Source organism: Bombina bombina, chromosome 8, assembly GCF_027579735.1.
Source record: "Bombina bombina isolate aBomBom1 chromosome 8, aBomBom1.pri, whole genome shotgun sequence".
Classification (NCBI taxonomy): domain Eukaryota; kingdom Metazoa; phylum Chordata; class Amphibia; order Anura; family Bombinatoridae; genus Bombina; species Bombina bombina.
Genome location: NC_069506.1, coordinates 224,242,230 through 224,267,414, shown reverse-complemented (window position 1 = coordinate 224,267,414; position 25,185 = coordinate 224,242,230). Strand labels below are relative to the sequence as shown.

Here is a 25,185-nt window from a genome sequence, read left to right as displayed (position 1 = left end):
AACAAAAGTTATTACCTTACTGCTGATGGGGTTTTTAATCCATTTCTAGCCCAGCTGATAACACCTTTGAAAATTACCTTTTGATCCTTTGGAGAGAGACACACCTTAGAAGCTGAACTCACATTACTAAAGGAGTGAGTATATTGCACATTATTTTGTCGGATTTAATTTGCACATCAAGTCCATTTCTATCTATCATTAGAAATTAACTACACACCAAGACCAGCGCCATCCATTTCGTTTTGCCTATTGTCTGTACAGTCCCTGGGGAGAGACTGAGGAAGGGCAGCGGTCATCTGTATATTATTCCAACAAGGAGAGTATTGTTTTTTTAGCACATTGTGTTGAGCATATCTGTTTTGTTAACATCTGACCTGTTTGCCACACATATATTTTTGTACACTCTAATTTTTTCTCCTACATGGCTAAAAACACTCTCAATGATTGGAGAGCGGCAAGACAAAACAAATACAATAATGCTTTTAAAGATAATTCACATCCTAGTTCTAATTGGGAAACCATTTTTATCTAAATTAGAAAAATTATATGTAAAAGAAACTAAAAAATGGTGGGAAACCACCTTTCTCAGCCGCTATTTAAATGAAAATCTAGTCCCCAGAGGGTTAAGAGTTTACAAAATTCCAGCTTTTGGAATGAATGACAAAACTTTTTTAGATAAATGGAATGTGGCATTACACAAATGCTCAACAGAACTTGTTAGTTTACTATATGAATCTCAAGATATTAATCTAAAAAATATAGAAAAAGAAATAATAGCTTTAGAAAATGAACTAGATGCATTTTTATCAGACAAACGTTGTATAGATAAATTTGAAGAAATAAAAAATAATGCCAAACAACTAGATGAGCAAATCGGTAATTCTAAATATAAAAAATATCTAAGAGGCAAAGATGATTTTGACAAGGGCACACAATATGTTCAAATGCAAGAAGAAAATTCTAATACACAAAACAATTTTGTTAAAGGTCCATATAAAAACCATTCTTACAATGGAGATAAACTTTATACAAGTAATAAACCTTGGGAAAAAAACAGAGTTAACAATAGGACCCAACAGGGACCAAGTAAACAGCAAAATTATTATGAGAGAAATAAAAACAATGATCAGCACTTTAGAGATAATGACACCTATAATAGACATCCAAATAGTAATTCATATAGTCATCATGATGTCAAACAGGATCATTACAATAGAAATTCATATAATCACAATTATGATGATAGATCACACCGCAGAGATTCACACCCTTTTCCACCAAACCAAAATTGGGACAAACACAAATCAACATCACACACAAACCACCATTGGCCTCAACACAACAGATTTGCCCCCTTACAGAAGGACAGCCCCATTGCATTAGCAGACAGACATACCCCACATTTCAGGAACCAGGACAACAGGTCCAACCCAAAAAAACGAGAAAGGACACCAAATCATTCAGAGGGAGAAGAGGAGGTAGAGGAAAGACACATGAGAAAAAGACATTTTTAAGTAAGATATATAACTTATCTTCACAGTTAATTACTGAACAAGAAACACGAGTACTAGCAAAAGGACTTAAATTTGTACCAACCCAAGGAGTAAATACTTTCCAATTATTTATAGACGCCCAGAAGTTTATCAGAAATTTAACTATCAAACGTTTCTTTATCAAAAAGGAAACTCTGAGTTACACACCCCCTGAGAGTGACCCAAGGACTAAATTTAAAAATCCGTCTAAATTCTATCCTAGCCATTTTAAAGGGCCATGTATAGATGTCTTTGGGAAACTTATAATGAAAGATATAGAAAATATGAGACATCAACCCAAACATTATAACTTATCAAAAGCAGAATCTGAAATTTTAAAGGAACTTAATAAGAGAGAGGACATCATCATAAAGGAAGCCGACAAGGGGGAGGGGTAGTCATTATGGATAGGACATTTTATCTACAAGAAGCTAATAGAATTCTATCAGATACTAACACCTACCAAATTTTAAACCACTCCCCCAAAAAGGAATTCAGTCAAGAATTACAAGAACTACTAACATTAGCTCTAGATAGAGAGGTTATCAGTGAACAAGAATATGATTTCTTGTTTAAAACCCATTCAAAAACTCAAATTTTTTATTTTTTACAAAAATTAAACAAATACCCCCTGCAACCCCCAGGTCGCCCTATCATTAGTGGCATTGATTTATTAACTTCAAATTTATCTGCATTTATTGATTATTTTTTACAACCCTATGCACAAAATTCCAAATCGTATTTAAAGGACACCACTAGTGTACTCAATATCATTAATCAATTAAAATGGGAACCAGATTATCTGTGGGCCACCATGGACGTTACATCACTATATTCCATAATTGACCATCAAAAAGGCTTAACAGCTATTAGATGGAAATTAACACAAGATCCTAATTTATCAGAAAAAATGTTAGACTTTATTCTTGCAGCTATAAATTTCATGTTAACCCATAATTTTTTCTGGTTTAATGACCAACAATATCTACAAATATGTGGTACCGCCATGGGCACCAGGTTCGCCCCCAGCTACGCCAATATTTATATGGACCACTTTGAACATCTACACGTGTGGTCCAATGACGTAGCCGGGGCGAGCCTGGTGACATGGCAGAGATACACCGATGATGTCCTCTGTATTTGGAGGGGAAATATAGAGAATTCGTCAGCAATTTGTTAACAATCTAAATAAGAACAATATGAACATCATATTGACCCCAGAACTACATAACACCAAAGCAACTTTTCTAGATTTGTCCATCATAACCATTGATGGATGTATACATACCAAAACACACTTTAAGGAATGTGATGCAAATACATACATTCAACACGACAGTCAACACCATCCGTCATGGTTAAAAGCAATCCCTAGAGGACAATTCCAACGAATTAGGAGAAATTGTGACAGAATAGAAGATTACGAGGAGCAATCACTAATACTTAAGAAGAGATTTTTGGAAAAAGGTTATCCTTCAAGTAATCTTGAAGCAGATAGACAATTAGTTAAAAATTTGGATCGTAATTCTATCTTGGCCAAACAAAAAATTGCTACAAATAAACAATCTTCTTTTCCCAGATTCATTACAACATTTAACTCAGGGCACAATCAAATTACTAATATCATCAAAAAACATTGGCGTATTTTACACAATGATGAATTTTTAAGTAAGATTATACCCACTAAACCTCAAATCACCTACAGAAGAGGCAGTAATTTCAAACAAAAATTAGCCCCATCCCTAATAAAAGGTATGGCTCCCAAACCACCCTTAAGTATTTCAAATTTACAGGGTTTTTACACATGTGGGAAATGTAAAGGTTGTAATTATACAAAAAGAACCCATAAATCCTTCACTTCCTTCACAACAGGTAAAACCTACATAATTAAACATTTCATCACATGTAAAACCAAAAATGTTATATATTTACTACAGTGCAATTGTCAGATTCAATATTTAGGACAAACTACTAGATTTCTTAAGACCCGCATTTTAGAACACCTCAACAAAATAGATAAGAAACATGAGGACCATGGTGTTCCTTTACATTGTAATACTTGTCCCCAATTTAATTTTAGCAAATTTTCATGGATAGGAATAGAGAAAGTATCCACCCATTGGAGAGGAGGATATTTAGAACATGAGTTAAACAAGAGAGAATTATGGTGGATTCACACTCTTAGAACCTATAACCATTGGGGGTTAAATAAAGACATTCGAATAGCAGCTTTTATTTAAACTAACAATTCATAAATATTAGGGACCTGAAAACCTCTAAGTAAATAGAGTAACTTTTTAAATGTTAATTGTCCATCACTTAAATTAGTCACTAGGATTCATACATCATGGTTATACTTATATAACAAGCACCATTTAATTTAATTTATTTCAATTTTAATTTTATTTTTCACTCCAAGAAAAGCACAAATTATAATATTAAAATATTATGGATATAGTATCCACAAAAATAGTATTTAATACAACCTTCACTATCTAATTTTATATCTGTCTCTTTAAGATAAGACATAAAGTATCGAATGAAAAATGGGTTTTATTTATTTATTTATTTATTTTTCTATTTTACTCTTTCTGCACTAAACCAATTCTTCACTAAAATAGAATAGCACAGAATAAATATTGTCTCATTTAGAATTGTTGAAAACAATCAAAAGAAAGATATGTTTTAATTTTAATACGGAATTTCCTAATACCCTTTTTGTCTGTAACACACTAAAGATTTCAAAATTGCACGATTTCATAAAATTTAGAATTTCATAAAATTGTTACCGTTTTCATATTATTGAGATATGATCTCAATACTGTTTAAAGTTGCTGTAGAAATATCAGATAGAATGTTATTATTTTACTTCATATGCGATCAGAATGGATACTGCCGCCTTCTCTTATTTTTCTATCTATAGAATGTTAAGTTAAATTCACACATCGGTACATTCGAACAAAGACACGAAAAAGGACGATTCTCCTAAAAACGACACGTGACTAAACGAGCCCATGCAACGTCACATACTAACAGAGAACACTCCATTACTATCGGATTGGCTAGAAAAAAACATGTGACTTTATGGCGGACCTGAAAAGGAACTAAAACAAAAGGAATACTCGAATGGGAACTTAACGTAGCACTGTATTTCCATTGGATGAAATTTTGAAGGAACGTTGCCATTGGCTATCATTTATCGTTTGCATGTTTATGCCGAACCATAGTACAAAAATATTTGTTTTTATCTTTGATATAGCGACATAAAAAAGATCTAGCGATGTTAAGAATAAGGTTGGGCCTAAACATCTAATTAAACAGCTTTGTATATGTTTCATGTGAGTCCAATTTCCTGTCATACACAGGAAATTGGAACATCGATACCACTATATATAAAACCGGCTACAATGTGTCACAGTATTATGCAAACCTTTTTACTTGTTTTTATTGCTCTTGAAAAAGACGCTTGAGCGTTGAAACGCATAGAGCTAAAATAAACCTTTTTATCTCTTATATTGAGAATCATTCTTTCCTGTGACAAGCCGGACTTACTACATTGGATAAGTAAGTTACTACATGATTTATAACAAAAGTTATTACCTTACTGCTGATGGGGTTTTTAATCCATTTCTAGCCCAGCTGATAACACCTTTGAAAATTACCTTTTGATCCTTTGGAGAGAGACACACCTTAGAAGCTGAACTCACATTACTAAAGGAGTGAGTATATTGCACATTATTTTGTCGGATTTAATTTGCACATCAAGTCCATTTCTATCTATCATTAGAAATTAACTACACACCAAGACCAGCGCCATCCATTTCGTTTTGCCTATTGTCTGTACAGTCCCTGGGGAGAGATTGAGGAAGGGCAGCGGTCATCTGTATATTATTCCAACAAGGAGAGTATTGTTTTTTAGCACATTGTGTTGAGCATATCTGTTTTGTTAACATCTGACCTGTTTGCCACACATATATTTTTGTACAGATGTTATTGTGCACTGGACTATCGCTCAAGCACTAAAATACAACTTTGGACATGTAATGTGAGAGCAAAACTGGAAGCTGTATGGATTCCATTTGAGAGATAACACTTACATTTTGTGCTCCACTGGTGCTGGGGAGGCACACACTAATTCTTACTATATATATATATATATATATATATATATATATATATATATATATGTATGCACTGCACTTGGCCACTCTGTAATGTATTCACTTAAGTATTGAAGATCTTCTATAGATACACTATGCTGTACATCACCCTTTAGTGTAATTTGTTCACCATAATTGACCCCAGATTTAAGCCCCTGTTCCAATCTATCAAATTTGTAAGTGTGAAGTGCTGCATTTTTAATTTGTAAGTTCACTTGAATAAATAAATGATATGGTTGATTCTAAATTAAACATACAAAAACAAATGAAAAACTTGAAGAATCAGGTGTTTTGTAAACTTTTTGAGGGGATTTTCACAGTATTTTTTCAAACCTTTAAAGAAGCAAAATATACAGGACCAACGAGAAAATAAAACAGTATCTAATAAATTATGACTGTATAATATAAATGTAGTTTTTTTCTGCTTAACATATATATATAACATATTATTTGAATTTAAAAAGTATAAAAAGCATTCCAGAAACATGTTTAATTATAAACTGGAATGCAGAGGGTGTTATTAACCAGCAGATGCATTTAAAAGCTAATAAGTAGGTTGTTGCAAAGTTTTCTAATGGATTGAAAATGCATAAACTTGAAAAAACCTTGTAAAAAGCCATGGGGCACACTTCACATGGGAATTCTGACCAATTGGAACAGATTTCTTAATTAAAGCTCTACTACTTGTTTTGCCTATTATTCCTCACTGAGTTCCTTGGCTGGTTCCTTGCTAGGTTATCCACATCCTTTAGATGTATAAACAAACTGATTCCTTTCTCAACTGCTGATGCAATTTTGCCTATCATATCAGCAACTGAGTTGTTTTGAGACTGAAGCTCTTGTTTCAGATGATCTATCTCCTGTGTCATGGCATTTGCCTGATCCTTGAAACCTTGACTTAGCAGAATCTCCTGCTCTTTTAGCTTGCTTGTCATCGCTCCCTCTAGCTCCCTCTTTATGTCCTCTGTTTCTCTCTCCATCTTTATTTTCAGTTGTCTTATATTTTCTTGGTGACTTTCTTCACTGTCCTTCATTCTTTGCTCTGCCTGGATCCTCTTCTCCTGCTCTTCCCGCTGATTCTGTTCAAGTATTTTTGCTTTCTCTTGTTCCTCTAGAAATATATATGAATGAGAATTGTTTATTAGTGTGATACATATTATTAATAATTCAGTCCAAATAACATTAAATATATTGCATTATTTTAAGTAGTTTAAAATACTTTTAACTTATTATAATAATTTTAGCAAACTATTGGCTAGATTTACGAGTCTTGCGTTATGAGCTGTGCGGTGCTACCATGCAGTTTTTTCTCACCGCTCACTTACCTGCAGCACTTGTATTATTAAATGTGAATTATTAAATAGGTTTATGGATCCAAGATTGCAAGGTAGAGATTATATGGGATTTAAGAGGCTTGTAGTTTAAAGTAATTAATCTATTGAGGTATGGGGGATGAAAATACCCAGATATTTAAGTGCTACAGGTTGGTGTCTAAATTGATGTGATTTTAAGAGGATTAAATCTCCTTGCATTGCTCCTAAACTGATAAATTCTGATTTAGAGTAATCGATGCAGAAATTTAAAAGGTCTCCATATAGTTTTAAAAGGGACATTCAGGATGGGATAGAGGTTTCTAGTTTTGTTAGTGTGAGTATGAAATCGTCTGCATAGACAAAGGTTTTATATTTGTTTTGGCCTATAGTAATTCCACCAATAGTGGGGGAGTTTCTAATGTATGTTGCTAGGACTTCCATTGCTAGTATAAATAGAGTAGGGGATATGGGTCATCCTTGTCTGGTTCCGTTATTATTTTGGAAAGGGTTTGATAAGGAGTCATTTAATTTAATTTTAGCTGTTGGGTTGTTGTAAAGGGCAAAAATGTTGTGGAAAAATTCTGTGTTGAATCTAAATCTTATTAGTGTATGTGAAAGGAATGACCAGTTTAGGCTATGAAAGGCCTTTTTGGCGTCCATTGAAATTACTACGGAAGGGATCTGGTGGCTGTTAGTATATTTTATAATGTTCAAGATTTTAGTGGTGTTATCTCTGGCCACATTCCACATTTTGCAATGAGATGGGTCGAAAAATTTGAAGGTGTTGTAGCTGGTTTGCCGGGTTTGGGTAGAACTACCACGTGTGCCTCCAACATGGAGGGAGGGAACTTGGCTCCATTGGTGATTTCTTTAAAAATTATATTTAGGTGTGGGGCAAGAGCTTCTTGAAAAAGCCAGCTGGGCCAGTGACTTTGACTTTGTTGAGTGCTTGTATGGCCTTTAATATTTCTGGTGTAGGTAGGTGAATTAATATTTTCCAGTTGTGCATCTGTGAGGGTGGGTAAGGGGCAGTTTTGGACAAATTGTTCAATTTTGTGCAGGAGGTGAAAGGTTGAAGTTGTTGGGTTTTTATTGTATAAATCTGTGTAATAGGAATAGAATGATTGGAGAATGTCCAAGGTTGTGCTTAATGGAGGTTTGTTGGGAGGGCGTAATTCGTAAATATGTGATTTGAGTTTTCTTTTCTTTAGAGTTCTTGCTAGGTATTTACCAGCCCTGTTGCTTCCATAATGAAATAGGCTGTTTATTTTGCATTGGAGGGTGTGGTATTCTATTTGCGTAAAGTCATCTAGGGATTTTCTGGTGTCTGTTATCTCTGATAGAATTTGAGGGTCCAGTGGGGATTGTTTGTGTTGGAAGTCTAAGTTTTATAGCTTAGTAGTCAGATCATTATAAGTTTTCCTTTGGGTTCATTTCATTTGGGCTCTTAATCAGCAAACAAATTAGGTGTTGAGGGATTGTTGATGTTGAAGTATTCCTTCAGGGTATTATTTAGTTTGGTAACTGATTCCACATTGCTTAGCAATGTGTCATCGAGTTTCCAGAGGAAAGGGTTAGATGAGTGTTCTGGCCAGTTGATGTGTAGCATTACTGCTGAGTGGTCTAACCATGAGGTGGGTGATATTTCACATTTACATATTTGTGAAAGGCCTATTTGATTGGTAAAAAGGTAGTCTATGTGGCTGTAGGATTTAGTAGGGTATGAATAAAATGTGTAATCCTTTGTGGTAGGATGGAGGAAATGCCAGGCATCTTATAGTTTATGAGGTTTCAGATTTTTCCAGAGGTATGTAAGGGATTTTGTGTTTGGTTTAAGTTGGGTGTTAGAACTATCTAGGTGGGGTTGAAGGGGGAGATTGAAGTCCCCTCCAATACAGATTGGGTCTTTTGAGATGTCTAGGATATGATTGATCATTTTCATAAAAAAATGTTTTTGGTTGGTGTTGGGGGCGTAAATATTAATAAGCGTTATAGGTTTCCCATAGAGTAGACCCGCTAGGCCTAGAAATAAACCTTCTGTGTCTGACACTTTTTGCAGAAGTGTAAAAGGTAGTGTTTTTTTTAAGTAGTATACTAACCCCGCATTTTTTAGAGGGGCCAGAGCTGTGATAATGTTGGGTATATATGTGTCCAAGGTATTTCGGGTGATGAATTTCTTTTTAAATGTGTTTCTTATTATTATTATTATTATCGGTTATTTGTAGAGCGCCAACAGATTCCGCAGCGCTATAAACAAAGGGGGAGTACAACAAAACAATTATAGGGTAGAGTGCCCTGCCAATAGTTGCACTGTTGTAGTCAGCTCTTAAGAAGGTGATCTACTAACAGCTGGACTATTAGGCTTACATGCTAAGAGGGTTCAGGGGATTGCAGTGGAGGAGAGGAACTGGTATTAGGAAAGGTTAGCGTAGGTTGTATGCGTCCCGGAACAGTAGAGTCTTTAGGGAGCACTTGAAGCTTTTAAAACTAGAAGAGAGTCTTGTGGAGTGAGGCAGAGAGTTCCATAAAATGGGAGCCAGTCTGGAGAAGTCCTGTAAACGGGAGTGTGATGAGGTGACAAGAGAGGAGGAGAGTAGGAGGTCATGAGCAGAGCGAAGGGGACGGGAGGGAGAGTATCTGGAGACAAGGTCGGAGATGTAGGGGGGAGCATTGCAGTTGAGGGCTTTGTATGTCAGAGTGAGAGTTTTGTGTTTGATCCTAGAGGCAAGAGGAAGCCAGTGAAGGGATTGGCAGAGAGGCGCAGCAGATGAAGAGCGACGTGTAAGGAAGATGAGTCTGGCAGAGGCATTCATTATGGATTGTAAAGGAGCTAGGCGGCAGGTGGGGAGACCAGAGAGGACAGAGTTGCAGTAATCAAGGTGGGAAAGAATGAGAGAGTGGATTAAAATCTTAGTTGTGTCTTGTGTAAGGAAGTGTCTAATTTTAGAGATGTTTTTAAGGTGGAAGCGGCAGGCTTTAGCCAATGACTGAATGTGAGGAGTGAAGGAAAGATCTGAGTCGAATGTGATCCCGAGACATCGGGCGTGCGGGGTAGGGGTAATGATGGAGTTGTCGACAGTTATAGAGATATTGGGGGTGGAGATTTTGGAAGAAGGGGGGAAAATGAGGAGCTCAGTTTTGGAGAGATTTAGCTTGAGGTAGTGAGAGGACATCCAGGAAGAGATGTGAGAAAGACAGTTAGTGACACGGGTTAGCAAGGAAGGAGATAGTTCTGGTGCAGAGAAGTAGATTTGGGTGTCATCAGCGTACAAATGATATTGGAAACCGTGGGACTTAATTAGGGAACCTAGTGATGATGTGTAGATTGAGAAGAGAAGGGGACCGAGGACAGAGCCTTGTGGTACTCCGACAGAAAGTGGTGACGGGGCGGAGGAGGCCCCAGTGAAGGCTACACTGAAGGTACGGTTTGACAGATAGGAAGAGAGCCATGAAAGGGCTATGTCACAGATGCCGAAGGATTGGAGGGTTTGGAGCAGAAGAGGATGGTCGACAGTGTCAAAGGCTGCGGACAGATCAAGAAGGATAAGCAGAGAGAAGTGGCCTTTTGATTTAGCTGTAAGTAGGTCGTTGGTGACCTTAACAATAGCTGTCTCTGTGGAGTGATAGGGACGAAATCCAGATTGCAGCGGGTCAAGAAGGGAGTTTAACATAAGGAAATGGGATAGGCGTGCATATACTAGTTTTTCGAGAAGCTTAGAAGCAAGAGGGAGGAGGGAAATTGGGCGGTAGTTGGATGGGGAGGTAGGATCAAGGGAAGGTTTTTTGAGGATAGGTGTGACCAGCGCATGTTTCATTGATGAGGGAAATGTACCAGTGCTGAGGGAGAGGTTGAAAGTGTGTGTTAGTATAGGGGTAAGGGTAGCAGAGAGAGAGGGGAGCAGCTGTGAGGGGATAGGGTCAAGGGGACAGGTAGTGAGGTGAGAGCGTAGTATAAGTGCTGAAACTTCGTCCTCAGTAACAGGGGAGAATGAACTAAGTTTCAGGTTATGAGGGTTGTGGGTGAGTGGGAGTATTTGAGGGGGGGAGAGAATGGAATTGTGTTGAGAGCTGATTTCATGTCTGATAGAGTCAATTTTGTTAATGAAATGACTGGCAAAGTCGTGGGCTGACAGAGAAGTTGTATTAGGAAGTGGGGGAGGGCGGAGGAGAGTATTGAAAGTGGAGAACAGACGTTTTGGGTTTGAAGAAAGATTAGAGATAAGAGTAGAGAAGTAGTGTTGCTTGTGGAGATTAAGGGCAGAGTAGTAGGAGTTCAAGATGAATTTGTAATGAAGAAAATCAGCTGAACTCCGTGATTTTCTCCAATGCCGTTCAGCAGTAGGGGAACATCTGCGTAGGTACCGTGTCAGAGGAGTATGCCAGGGCTGGGGATGAGTGTGTGATTTCCTAACAGTGGTAAGGGGGGCGAGATTGTCAAGGACGGATATAAGGGTGGAATTATAGTGGCAGATAGATTGTTCAGGGCAGGAAAAGGTGGAGAAGGATGAGAGGAGCGGTTGAAGGGAATTAGCAAGTTGTTGCTGATCTAAAGACCTAATGCTTCTGTGAAGTTTGGTGTGAGGAGCAGAAGGTGGGAGAGTTGTAGGAAGGGATGATATGTTGCAGGTAAGGAGATGGTGGTCAGAAAGAGGAAAAGGGGAGTTTGAGAAGTTTGAGAGAGTGCATCGATAGCTAAAGATCAGGTCAAGGGAGTGACCGTCTTTGTGAGTGGGAGAATCAGTCCATTGTGACAGACCGAAAGAGGAAGTGAGTTGCAGAAGTTGTTTAGCAGATGAGGCAGTGGGATTGTTAAGGGGGATGTTGAAGTAGCCAAGAATGAGGGCAGGGGTGTCTGAGGAAAGGAAGTAGGGTAGCCAGGCAGACAAGTGATCCAGAAATTGAGTTGTGGAGCCAGGGGGTCGGTATATGACTGCAACACGTACAGAGAGAGGGGAGAATAAGCGAATCATGTGGGTTTCGAATGAGGGAAAAGTGAGGGAAGAGATAGGGTGTATTTGTTGAAAGGTGCAACGAGAGGAGAGTAAAATACCTACACCACCTCCTTGTCTATTACCAGACCTAGGAGTGTGGCTGAAGTGGAGGCCACCATGTGACAGAGCAACAGTGGATGCTGTGTCTAGGGGAGAGAGCCAGGTTTCTGTTAGGGCCAGAAGGTTGAGGGAGCGGGAGATGAAGAGGTCATGTATAGAAGTGAGTTTGTTGCAGACAGACCGAGAGTTCCAGAGTGCACAGGTGAAAGGGGTAGTGGCTTTAGATGCAAGAGGAATGTGAGACAGGTGTGCAGAGTTTTGTTTTCTGAGTCTATGGGATGGTACACATGGATGTGCATGGCTTGTCAGTGGTTGGGGACCAGGATTAGGGGAGATGTCACCAGCAGTAAGTAGAAGCAAGAGGGAGAGTGACATGAGATGAGATACAGATTTGCAGTAGTGAGACTGCTTTTGAGATGAGCTGCAGGGGGTAGAGAGAGTGTTTAGGAATAGGTATAGAATGTCTGCTTGACGTTTTGCAATGTCTCAGAGTGCCTGGCATTTTGGGATTGTATGATTAGGGGATGTGGAGATTTAGGGGGGGTTGGCATGAGTTTTGGAGGTGTTGTAGATGTGATTTTGAGTGTCGGAATTAGGGTGACACTGGTTTTTAGAGGCCTCTTCTGCACTGGTCATGAAAAGTTTTACAACATATATGTATATACTGTATATATATAAATATATATATATATATATATATACTGTATATATATATATATATATATATATATATATATATATATATATACATTGATAAATTATATAGAGCACAACATTGTAACATAACATATACAACAATAACAAAAAGAAAAAGTACAAACATGTCTCTAAGTCTAGAATTAGACATAAATATAGAGAGTGTCCTTGAGGGGGGAAATCAAAAGTAAGATTCTCTTTCGTTGTTGCATTAAGTAGTCCTTACCCATCTTGCTGTTAGAAGACAGCAGAACAGGTTTGTAAGTGTCTTGGGAAACTTTTTTAGTTATTTTATAAAGAGGGCTTTTACCTTAGATATGGCATATGGTTTTTGGAATGGTTATGTCAGGTGTATAATTAGGTAGTACATAATACCTGGAAAGAGGAAATCACTTACGGTACCAGCGTCCCTAATCAATGATGTTATAGTCTTGCAAAATCATATGATGTTGTTCAGCCTTTCAGAGACATAATGGTGATTCAACGGTAACAAGAGGCTTAAAGGTGGGTGGTTTCCATTTTCAGCCATCTTCTGAGATAGAGGAATGAGTAGATCGTGATGGGGTAAGTTCTTGTGCTCTTTATCTGGGTGTTGTGATGTTTTATTTTTGCGTGATATTTTGGTTTGCCATTTTGTGGAGTTTAAGTTTGGTCTTTTAGGTGTTGTAGAGTGTGAGGTAGGTGGAGGAATTTTTTCTGATGGTGGGTCAAGGCCAAGCTCTTTACTGAATGGGCTCAATATATCAAGGTCTGTCGGACCTGATCCGACAGTACGGATCAGGTCCGACAGACCTCGCTGAATACGGCGAGCAATACACTAGCCGTATTCAGCATTGCACCAGCAGCTCACAAGAGCTGCTGGTACAACGCCGACCCCTGCAGACTCGCAGCCAATAGGCCGCCAGCAGGGGGTGTCAATCAACCCGATTGTACTTGGTCGGGTTGGTTTCTGGCAATGTCTGTCTGCCTGCTCAGAGCAGGCGGACAGGTTATGGAGCAGCGGTCTTTGTGACTTCTTGTTAAATAGAGCCCAATGTGGCAATGTCCTCAGGTGTGTTGCAGATGAATCGTTTGTTGTCTTGAATCACAATGAGCTGGACTGGGAATCCCCATCTGTAAGGGATCTTCTTATTACGTAGCATGGTGGTAAGTGGGGTGAATTATTTTCTGCGCTGCAAAGTTCTCGTAGAGAGGTCCTGGAAGAACTGTATGACATTGCCTCTGATTCTTATAGGTTGTTGCCGTCTTGACTGGTTAAGCAGCATTTCCTTTTCTAGAAAAATGTTAAATCTGATAATAATGTCTCTATGAGGAGATGTGTCAGGGGGTCTGGGGCGAAGAGCTCTGTTGGCTCTGAACAATAAAATATTTTCAGTATATGAAGAGTCTTTTAAGGAAGTGAAAAGTGCTTGTAGGTACTTAGGGAAGTCCCTAGGCAATATAGATTCTTGAATGCCTCTGTGTCGTAGATTTTTTCTTCTACTCCTGTTTTCTAGATCATCAATCTTATCCATGAGGGTATCAAATATTTCTTGTTGTGATGAGGATTTATCATCTATTCTTAAGATGTCTTCTCTCATTTCTTCGCTATCTGCTTCTAGCATTTCCACTCTTGAGCCTAGGGTCTGTAGATCTTGTTTTAGTTCTGTTAATTCTTCCCTTAGATGTCAGAAATCTCCTGCTTTGATGCAAAATGAGACAACGAAGAGGCAGGAATTTGAGCCGAATCATTAGTGGATAGTGTAGGTGCGGGCTCCAGAATTTTGGGAGCCAGGAGAAGGTTTAGCCTTTATTGCTATAGACAGTATGTGTTGGTGATTTTTTAGTAGCAAAGTATGAAGGCATTGTATGGGCCTTGTTGGTCTGTTTTGTTAACCTCTCAGATTTTTCAAGTTTTTTTTTTAGCCATATTGTTGATGTACAATATTGGTTTTAGTGTTACAGTATTAGTAAGGGCCTACAATTCTTCCCCCTAATGGGGATCATGCAATATATAGAGGTTTGTGCATAAAATGTCCAGCATTTTTATGGGAGCAGAGGATTGCAGTACTGTTGTTTGTTCTGATATTAAAAAATGAAGTATTTGAGACAGGTGGATTAATCCAATTGCAGTGTGTACTATTGCGTTCACTGTGTCTCTTAGGGTTAGGAGGGCTATCACTTAATGTGGGTAGTTTCAGTATAAGGCCCCAAAAGATTATTGCCCTGCGTCTCTGCCTGCTAGGGAAGGTCAGATTTCCACTGGAATATTCTATGTGCATACTGCGGCCTACTTTACACGTGTTCAAGTTTTATGCAGGATGGCTATTAAAGCTATTTCTTAGATGTGTTGCTCTCAGTATGCGGTCTGCCACTAGTACTGCAGCAATGGTTTAGCCCTTATAATAAATGCCCAGTCCAGGCCTTACCGGAATGTAGCTGCGGTCAAATCACGCAGCTACAAACACCGTGGGGTGTTTGCCAGTTCTTCCTCCGCTGTGTTTCCGCACTAACAGGTGGCCGGTGGCGAGCGGCTCCTTAGAGCTCTGATGCAGTGCCCAGCTGTGGGTCGATTGTATGCCGCGTGGGTGATTTGAGTGCTGGTAAGCAAGATGGCAGCTGTCAGTGTTGTTCTGGCCTCCGAGACTGCTATGCAGCCCTTTGCTGGATCTGTGACACCCAGTCTCTATCTTTGTGGTGCTTCGAGTTCAGGTGTTACTTGTGGTGTGTGGTCTCCCTGATTAGGTTGATTTTAATGCCCCAGGATGAGGTGTCTAGAGACGCTTGTTGCAGAGATCCGGAATTATGCTGCCTTCATGGCCGCGACCGGCTAAGCCCCCTCATTGTATTTTCTTTTTATTATGCACTTGTTAATTATGCAATTCAACTGTATTTAACGGTCCTTTAATGGGCTCCAAAGCAGTGAAGGCTGCTATGGAGCCCTTGCCTCTCCTCTCTCCAATCTATTATGAATGCTTCAGCTAGACTCATCCACCTAAGTAGCCGATCTACATCAGCTGCTCCTCTCTGCCAGTTTATACAATGGCTCTCAATACACTCCAGAATACAATTTAAAATATTAACCCTAACTAATAAAGCAGTCAACTACCTCACTCCCAACTATATTATATAATAAAATGTATTATTGAATTTTTTGATGAATTAAACACCTACTTATTTTTAAGGTTGCATTGATAGACGATAGTCAGACTATTTGAATTTACCATCATTTTAATTCTTTATAGCCAATAAATTGGGATTTAACTTGTTTACATATATTTTTCTCATAAGGAGTGTTTGTTGGTGGATCAGTTATATCAACATTTTGATGGCTGCTTCTGAACAGGGCAATCAAAATATGATAAGAACTTAATTGAGATAGTTGCCATAGCTTTATAAACCCTTCCAAAAATGTCATCCAACTTACCAGCTAACGTCTTCTGAGCACTGCTCAAGTTTTTATCAGCTTGCAGTATACTCTCTGCCTCAGATTTTCTATTCTCCAAATAACAACTTAACATCTCCTCTGCCTGTAAACAGAGAAAAACATAACCATAATAAAAAATAATTTAGTTAATCTAACTAACCAATGCAGCAGCTTGTAAAACAAAGTAGAAAGCAAATTATTGTTTTTTCAATGATTTGTAGAAAAAATCTCAGTAAAGGCTGGTATGTACAGAAAGTGTAAGTAAATGGCCCACCAGCTGACTTTGACTAGCCACCAGAGAGTTTATGACCCTAGTCACTATAACACTGGTACCTTTATTATATAGGTACCAGTGTTAAAACAAATGGCTACTCCACTTCATCATAATCTAACTGCTACTGTCCCAAACCCTCACTGCAAAATACACTAACCCATTAAGACCATATAATTTAAACATAACTGTGCATCCTAAAATCCCAAACTCAAACCCCTAATTTTTGCTTTCTTAAAACCTTCTACTTCATATACCATAGCACACTGCTTTTAGCCACCAAATTACATTACCCTTGTTATTCTGCCCTGATTTCTCACAGCTCCCTTTAAATCTAACCACCATTATGTTCTGAACCTCCACCCTTCAATTTACACTTACCAAGACTTCGGATAACAATAAAATTGTTGGCACAATCCCCTCTAATCACAGTGAACTCAAACAGTTTCCTTCTATCACTGCAAATCTCCCAATAACATCCCCTCTTTGCAAACAATCAAAATGTAAAACTATCTTTTGCAAACCAATGTCATTGGTAAACATCTGCTACACAATCCCCTTAAAGGGACAGTCTACAATAGAATTGTTATTGTTTTAAAATATATATAATCTCTTTATTACCCATTCCCCAGTTTTGCATAACCAACACAGTTATATTAATATACTTTTTATCTCTGTGATTACCTTGTATCTAAGAACCTTCTGACAGCCCCCTGATCATATGACTGTGACTATTTATTATCTATTGACTTACATTTAGCATTGTGTTGTGCTAAATCTTAAATAACACAGTGTTATCTATATGGCCCACGTGAACTATCAAGTCTTTTGTTGTGAAAAGCAATTTAAAAAGCATGTAATTAGAGGCAGTCCCCAAGGGCTTAGAAATGAGCATATGAGACTACCTAGGTTTAGTTTCAACTAAGAATACCAAGAGAAAAAAACAAATTTGATGATAAAAGTAAATTGGAAAGTTGATTAAAATGACATGTCCTATCTGAATAATAAAAGATTAATTTTGACTAGACTGTCCCTTTAAATTAGAGAATTTAAACATCTTATAAATACAAAAAAATCCTTGTCATAAACAGGTTTTTCTTCTTCAGGATTGTTAAAGGTTTTGTGGTGTATTACTGATAGGAGAAGTGATTAATTGAGGAAGAGATTATTACATTACTGGTGAGGGTTGCAATAGTGAAGTCATAAAAGTTGTGTTTGCAGTGGAGGGTCATAAAGTTAGTGTTGGGATGGGGAGGTCACTGTTAGGACTAATTGCAATGTGAGATTGGTAAAACATTATAAGGTATTGCATGTGTAGAGATTACTGTTAGAGTAAATTACAATAGGGGAAACAGGATTGAATAGTAAGCATATTTTAGATAGCATTGGAGTCAGTAAATTCCAATATGGAACAGGGTATAGGTAGTCAGGTTTCAGGAGGTAGTAGCCGGAGAAGGAGGAGGGAGAGGAACAACAGGCAAACAGCAACAAACACAGAGAGACGGCAGGCCACAGATTCAGAGAGTACAAAATCCTTCGAGGAGAGGGAGGCAGAACAAATACAAGATCTGAAGATTATAAATCTATCCTCTGTAACCCTTAGTGAAGAGAAGACAAGTTTCCTTAAACCGGGACTTTAATGTCTTTGAAACTGTTGTGGATTTGAACAGGTTTATCTGTTCACTAACCCTAAAGAAATATTTCCATAATGAGGGATCTGTAAGGGGTCCACATCAGCCACCAGAGAGTGAGCAGCAACAGGCATTGGACTCCCAGGATGGAACTGAGTACTTGGATCAGCTAGACTTTAAAGATGCAGTTTGCTCTCTTGACCTTTATCAGCTAGAAGGTGAAGGTATACAGGATGTAGCAGAGATTAAGTCCCATAATGGTTTTAGACCTAAGTCCATCTTTTATCCTGCACAGGCAAGGGGATCAATATTGGAAGCATTTCACAAAAGGGTTGAAGAGGACCTCCTGGATTTGAGTAAATCCAATAGGTTTAATAAAGATTAAACCTATTGGGTCAACTGGAGGTGCTCTGTCTCTCCAGTCTCTCCAGTCTTTCTTTTAATGTTGCTTACTAAGGTTTAAAACTTCTATCCCATCCAAATAATTGGTTATCTCAGCCGTGCAGTTTAGCTTAAAATGATTAAAACTAAGATAATTTAATTTCATCCCTCGGATTGTAAGGGTTGTTTCATAGTTAAATATAGTTACTGCTGGCTGTTAACATCTCATACTATAAGAATATTATGGGAGTTTCAGTGTTTCCCTTGGTTTAAGTGTTTTTAATGAGAGCTGAAGCCTTGTGTATGCATGTGATTTAATTTTTCTTATTATTTTATAAATTAATTTCAATAAAGTTATTTGTATGAATGAGAATCAAAATATTATATACAGTACATATATACAAAAATTATTTTTGCTATAAATTTTCTTTCAGAGCAGAAATATAAATTTCAACACAGACTAAAGCTATTTATACTTAATTATATGGTCTATTACAATTACTTTGTACAGAGCTTGTGGGCCCGTGTTTCTGGCGAGTCTAAAGACCGCTGCTCCATAACCGCTGCTCCATAACGCTGTCTGCCTTCTCTGAGCAGGCGGACAGGAATCGCCGGAAATCAACCCGATCGAGTACGATCGGGTTGATTGACAGCTCCCTGCTGTCCGCCTATTGGCCGCGAGTCTGCAGGGGGCGGCGTTGCACCAGCAGCTCACATTTAACACAAGCAATGTTAAACACAAGCAATTTTAAATGCGGAGAGCGTATTGCTCTCCGCATTTAGCGAGGTCTTGCGGACCTGATCGGCACTGTCGGATCAGGTCCGCAAGACCTTTGGTAAATAGGGGCCAAAGGATCATCTATTTTTGATCCTCCTCAGTAGGCTTTATGTACCATAAAAAACAATTGTATAGTAGCTAAAACCAGCACTATGGGCTGTCACAAGTAATAGTGGCAGTTATAACGGTAATATTGCAATTATACTGGCACCTAAAGATAGATGCGGCTATCAATAGCTCACATAGTCTGATGATCTAAAGCTCTCTTCGCTGGCAAAATTAGATGACAAGTGTTGTCTGTACTGTGAGGTCCCTCAAAAAATTTTAGAAAGCCAAATTGTAGCTTGACAGCTGTTAATCTCACTATGCAGGTGCAGAGTTCTGGAATGAAGGAGCGACATATACATTGCAATATAAAGTTCAAAAGTTTTTGATCAGCAGGCCCATCTAGTCTAGTTCCTACATGTGCTTGTAACATGTTTACTGAACTCACCAGAGGCTATGGGAGCTGCACCTGCACAAAGACTACATTATACCTCTGGGTAACCTTTCTTACAGCTTTTCTGGAAGAGTAATTTGATTTGGACTGCAATTTATTTTCAGTTTATTTTTTGCAAAAATATTTATGGATGTTTCTTGTATTATATTTCAGAAAAGTATTGTGCAGCTTCAACTATAAAGATATTATATATATATATATATATATATATATATATATATATATATATATAATAATGCATTGGTGTAAGTGGGGGAAGAAAATATATACATTCATTGGTGTCAGTGGGCTGGTGTCACTTAACTGCAGTGCCCAGGCCCAGTCCTTTCTGGTCCTTGTCCTACGGTATTCTCCCACTGAACTGCCGCTATATGCGCACATGAACATGTGCACTGGCACTCTGACAGGCCTGCCCTTTTTTTCTTATGTGTGGAGCGGCAGGCCTGTCACAGCTTGCAGTGGGGGCATTTCAGGTCGTGGGCCACCAGGAGGACTGTCAATGCCCAGTACTGGGCCGTGGCCCGCCTATTGAGAAACCAGTGTCTATAGCACACTCACATGGTTTATTTAAAAAACGTGACATCATTTGTTTTTTGCAATAAATCAATTTTACCTTAACCCCTTTATTTGGAGTTCTGTTGTAATTTTCCACAACTTTGTCCCTGTCTTGAGAATAAAGCTGAAATCCACCAGGCTTTGCATATACCCCATCAATGAGATTCTTTTCAAGGTTTGTACTGAGCTTCTGGAGCAAGGAAAGACAAATCTCTCTAGAGGAAGACTCATTCTTCTCTAGCAATTCAGAGTATTTTTTCCCCAAGCCTTCCTGGCAAAAATAAATAAGAAAGGAATTAAAAAGAAATAAAAATGGATATGTGTGTGTGTGTGTGCATATTCAGTTCAAAGTTGAAAATAAATAAAAAAATATAGAAATAAAGATGCTATTATGGTCAAACTTCTTTTAAGTGTGTTGGAATCTAATTATAAACAAATGATTGATTCTTAGCAGCATTAGTTCCTTATTTATGATGTACAATTATTTATGCAAATTTATGCTAATGGCCTGCCTGGTATTATTTTTCAGAAAAGGTGGCATCTCTACATATGATACATCAAAACGATCACAATCCAATTTTTTTTCATTATCATAATGGATTCTTTTTTCCTAGTTTTCTAGTTTATTGTTACTTAAAGTGAGAGTAAAGGCAAATTAAACTTGCATGGTCTAGATAGAGCATGCTATTTTAAATAACTCAAATTTACTTCTATTATCAAATTTTCTTTGTTCTCTTGGTATTATTTGTTGAAGATAAACCTAGGTGGTCTAATAGGACTTCAGGAGAGTGCATGTGTCTTTAGCCGTCTATGGAAGTATTGTTTGCAACATTGTTTTTAAAAATGTTATAAAAAGTTATAAACACTGCTGCCATAGACGGCTAAAGACACGTGCACTCTGCTGTAGTCCTATGAGCCAACCTAGGTTTACTCTTCAACAAATAATATCAAGAGAAGAAAAACAAATTTGATAACAGAAGTAAATTGGAAAGTTGTTTAAAATTAGATGCTCTATCCAAATCATGAAAGTGTAATTTTGACTTTACTGTCCCTTTTAAATAATGTAAATAATAAACCATTTAATAACTTTTTAATATTACTAGCATGACTAGGACACTTACCACCAGTCTCTTTTGATACAACTGATCCTCATCTCGGAATGAACGGTTCATAAATATCTGAAGACTCTCCCTCTCACAGACCTTGTGTAAGTCTGATATCACTTTATCTTCTGTGGGGAAGATCAAGCTACTTTCCATTTTGGACACATAATTATTAAGTCCTTCTTGCACTGCTCTCTCATTTTCTATGTTGGCCATGGCAAGGACTGCATTCTCCATGCATGGCACTTCCCCACTTTGAATTGTCTTCACATAGGTTTGTACTAAAATACCAAACACTGTAATATAAAATAAACACGAATAAGAAGAAAAAAAATAAAAAATATTGCATGTTTACATAAAAAAAACAATACAATTCTTTAAAACATTTACTGTATCTTTTACAATACCATTTTGTTTTATTCAGGGCCAGATGTATGAATAAATATACATTAATTAGATGGCAATATCTTCACAGGCCTATGCATTAACAAACATACATTAAGAAATGCCTTTATACACTCTCCAGTATTGTTTCAGTTTCTGCATGGATAGATCAGTGTACAGAACATTAAATATAAGATGACTGTCAGTGTAGAACACATTTTTAATACTTTGCAATCCTCTTTTTGAAATGATGATTCCCCTAGGCAGCTGCCTATTTTACCTAATAAGATTTCCGACTCTGGTTATTTTCACCTTAGAAAATTACACAAAAAGTTATTTTTTTTGCATATTATAGTGGAATTTTCTCATGTTAGGATTTCTGCATACTAAAGCTATTTTATAAAAATGCCTTGTCTTTGTGATATATGTGGGTACCTCATAGAAAAAAAAAAGTTTGATTTTTTTAGTATAAATATGAGTGGCAAACAACTAAAAAAAAGTTCCAGCTCAGGAGTGTGACATGACTCAGCAGCTAAGGGGTTACTATTTGTTTTAATGTAATGGGTCTACTGTCTACATTTTCTATGGCAGGTAATACGTTAAATTCACTGATGCTTGTTCTGCTGCCGAGGAGTCTTGTGAGATCATGTTCAAAATTAATTGAGGCTGATTTCCTCATTTTTTTAGCAGTTTGCTAGTGGACAAACCTTCCATTAAAATATAGTTTTGTTAAATGACCCATATATGATACTCTGTGACATCGCGTACAGCTCACGTCAATACTAAAAACAAGCTAAAATCACTTTTAAAATACATTTGTAAAGTGAGATCTGTAAATGTGTGAAATGTTAAATATGTGCATGCCCAAGTCTTGTTTGGGATTTTTTTTTTAACTAAACCATCACCCAATATGCAGGATTTAAAAGGCAAATGCAATGTCTTGCGCTTGTGTCTCTTTTTTTAATTATATTTTGGTTTATTAAAACTTGATTGTTATATAGTTTTTTTAACATTCAATTAGTAATGCTTTTAAAATGCTTTTTTTTTTTGTGATGCCTGTATCCTTGACAATGGAAGTCATTCGATGAGGTGGAAAGTTAAAGGGACAGTCTAGACTCAATATATAATTTTGATTACTTATTGTTACATACCAGAAATGTATCCTGCAACTTGTCCCATATCTCTATAAACTTGCAAAAAGTACATGAATTATTTAAATATTCAAAGTTTGTTAGGAGATGAAAATGGCCACCAATCTCTGCCCACCTATTGCCTGTATATTTTGATATGGTATTTCTCCAACAATGATCGACTTGTGAATACGTTTTCCTACTCGCACACACTGATTTGTGCATGTGCAATTTGAAATAGATAACTGAAAAATATTAAACATTCAAGAAAACAACTAACGACAAGAAAAAAAGCTCTGGGTGCATCAGGGTGGATATTTTCGGCTGCTAACAAACAATCAGCTAGATTACGAGTTTTGCGGTAAGCTAAAAAAGCAGCATTAACAGGTCCTAACGATGCTTTTTCACTACCGCTTGTATTACGAGTCTTGCAGGTTTAGGGGCACCGCACACTTTTTTGGCCTTACCACAAACTGACAAATAAACTTTGTAAACCCTTTTTCTATGGGACTTCCATAGGGCCGGTATTACGAGTCTGTCCTGGGAGGCCAAAAAGTGAGCGGTACACCCTTTTAAAGCCAGTAGTTTAAAGCCTAAACCGAGGCCCTCCCGCATCGCAAACACTATAATAAAAAATGTAACCACTAATCTGCCACTCCGGATATCGCTGCCACTAAAATAAACATATTAACCCCTAAACTGCCGCACTCCCGCCTCGCAAACACTAGTTAAATATTATTAACCCCTAATCTGCCGCCCCTAACATTGCTGCCACCTACATTATACTTATTAACCCCTAATCTTCCGCTCCGGAAATCACCGCAACCTACATTATATTTATTAACCCCTAATCTGCCGTCCCCAACATCGCCGCCACTATATTAAATTTATTAACCCCTAAACCTAAGTCTAACCCCAACAACCCCTAACTTAAATATAATTTAAATAAATCTAAATAAAATTACTATCATTAACTAAATTATTCCTATTTATAACTAAATACTTACCTATAAAATAAACCCTAAGCTAGCTACAATATTACTAATAGTTACATTGTATCTATCTTAGGGTTTATTTTTATTTTATAGGCAAGTTTGTATTTATTTTAACTAGGTAGAATAGATATTAAATAGTTATTAACTATTTACTAACTACCTAGCTAAAATAAATACAAATTTACCTGTAAAATAAAACCTAACCTAAGTTACAATAACACCTAACCTTACACTATAATTAAATACATTTCCTACATTAAATACAATTTAATAAATTAAATTAAATGAGCTAAATCACAAAAAAACCCACTAAATTGCAGAAAATAAAAAACAAATTACAAGATCTTTAAACTAATTACACCTAATCTAAGAGCCCTATCAAAATAAAAAAGACCCCTCAAAATAGAAAAAAACCCCTAGCCTAAACTACCAATAGCCCTTAAAAGGGCCTTTTGCAGGACATTGCCCCAAAGAAATCAGCTCTTTTACCTGTAAAAAAATACAAACACCCCTTAAAAGGGCATTTAGCTCTTTTGCAGGCCCAAAGTCCCTAACCTAAAAAATAAACCCACCCAATACACCCTTAAAAATATCCTAACACTAACCCCCGAAGAATCACTTACCGGGAGAAGTCTTCATCCAAGCGGCAAGATGTCCTCAATGAAGCAGGGAGAAGTGGTCCTCCATACGGGCAGAAGTGGTCCTCCAGACAGGCAGAAGTCTTCATCCAGGCGCATCTTCTATCTTCATCCTTCCGACGCGGAGCGGCTCCATCTTCAAGACATCCGGCGCTGAGCATCCTCTTCAAACGACGTCTTCTTCCGAATGAATATCACTTTAAGTAACGTCATCCAAGATGGCGTCCCTTAGATTCCGATTGGCTGATAGAATTCTATCAGCCAATCGGAATTAAGGTAGAAAAAATCCTATTGGCTGATTGGATCAATAGGATTGAGCTCACATTCTATTTTTTCTACCCTAATTCCAATTGGCTGATTTATAGAATTATATCAGCCAATCGGAATCTAAGGGACGCCATCTTAAAGTTATATTAATTCGGAAGCAGCAGTCGTTTGAAGAGGATGCTCCGCGCCGGATGTCTTGAAGATGGAGCCGTTCCGCGTTGGAAGGATGAAGGTAGAAGATGCCATCTGGATGAAGACTTCTGCCCATCTGGAGGACCACTTCTGCTCGTCTGGAGGACCACTTCTGCCGGCTTCATTGAGGACATCTTACCGCTTGGATGAAGACTTCTCACGGTAAGTGAATCTTTGGGGGTTAGTGTTAGGATTTTTTTAAG

The 25,185-nt window shown here is 37.6% G+C and overlaps 1 protein-coding gene across 2 annotated transcripts in view; it reads right to left on the bottom strand.

Moving 5' to 3' along the window:
• Nucleotides 1–5,962: 5,962 nt before the first annotated feature.
• Nucleotides 5,963–25,185, bottom strand: part of LOC128638958 (guanylate-binding protein 1) — a 124,211-nt gene continuing 104,988 nt past the window's right edge. For both annotated transcript variants that reach the window (XM_053691099.1, XM_053691100.1), the window contains exons 7-10: nucleotides 21,395–21,672; nucleotides 20,332–20,544; nucleotides 16,159–16,261; nucleotides 5,963–6,803 (exon numbers count right to left, since the gene is read on the bottom strand). In XM_053691099.1, the coding sequence (XP_053547074.1) occupies nucleotides 6,373–6,803; nucleotides 16,159–16,261; nucleotides 20,332–20,544; nucleotides 21,395–21,672 (1,025 nt within the window). In that variant the 3' untranslated portion in view covers nucleotides 5,963–6,372. The remainder of the gene's footprint in view (nucleotides 6,804–16,158; nucleotides 16,262–20,331; nucleotides 20,545–21,394; nucleotides 21,673–25,185) is intronic.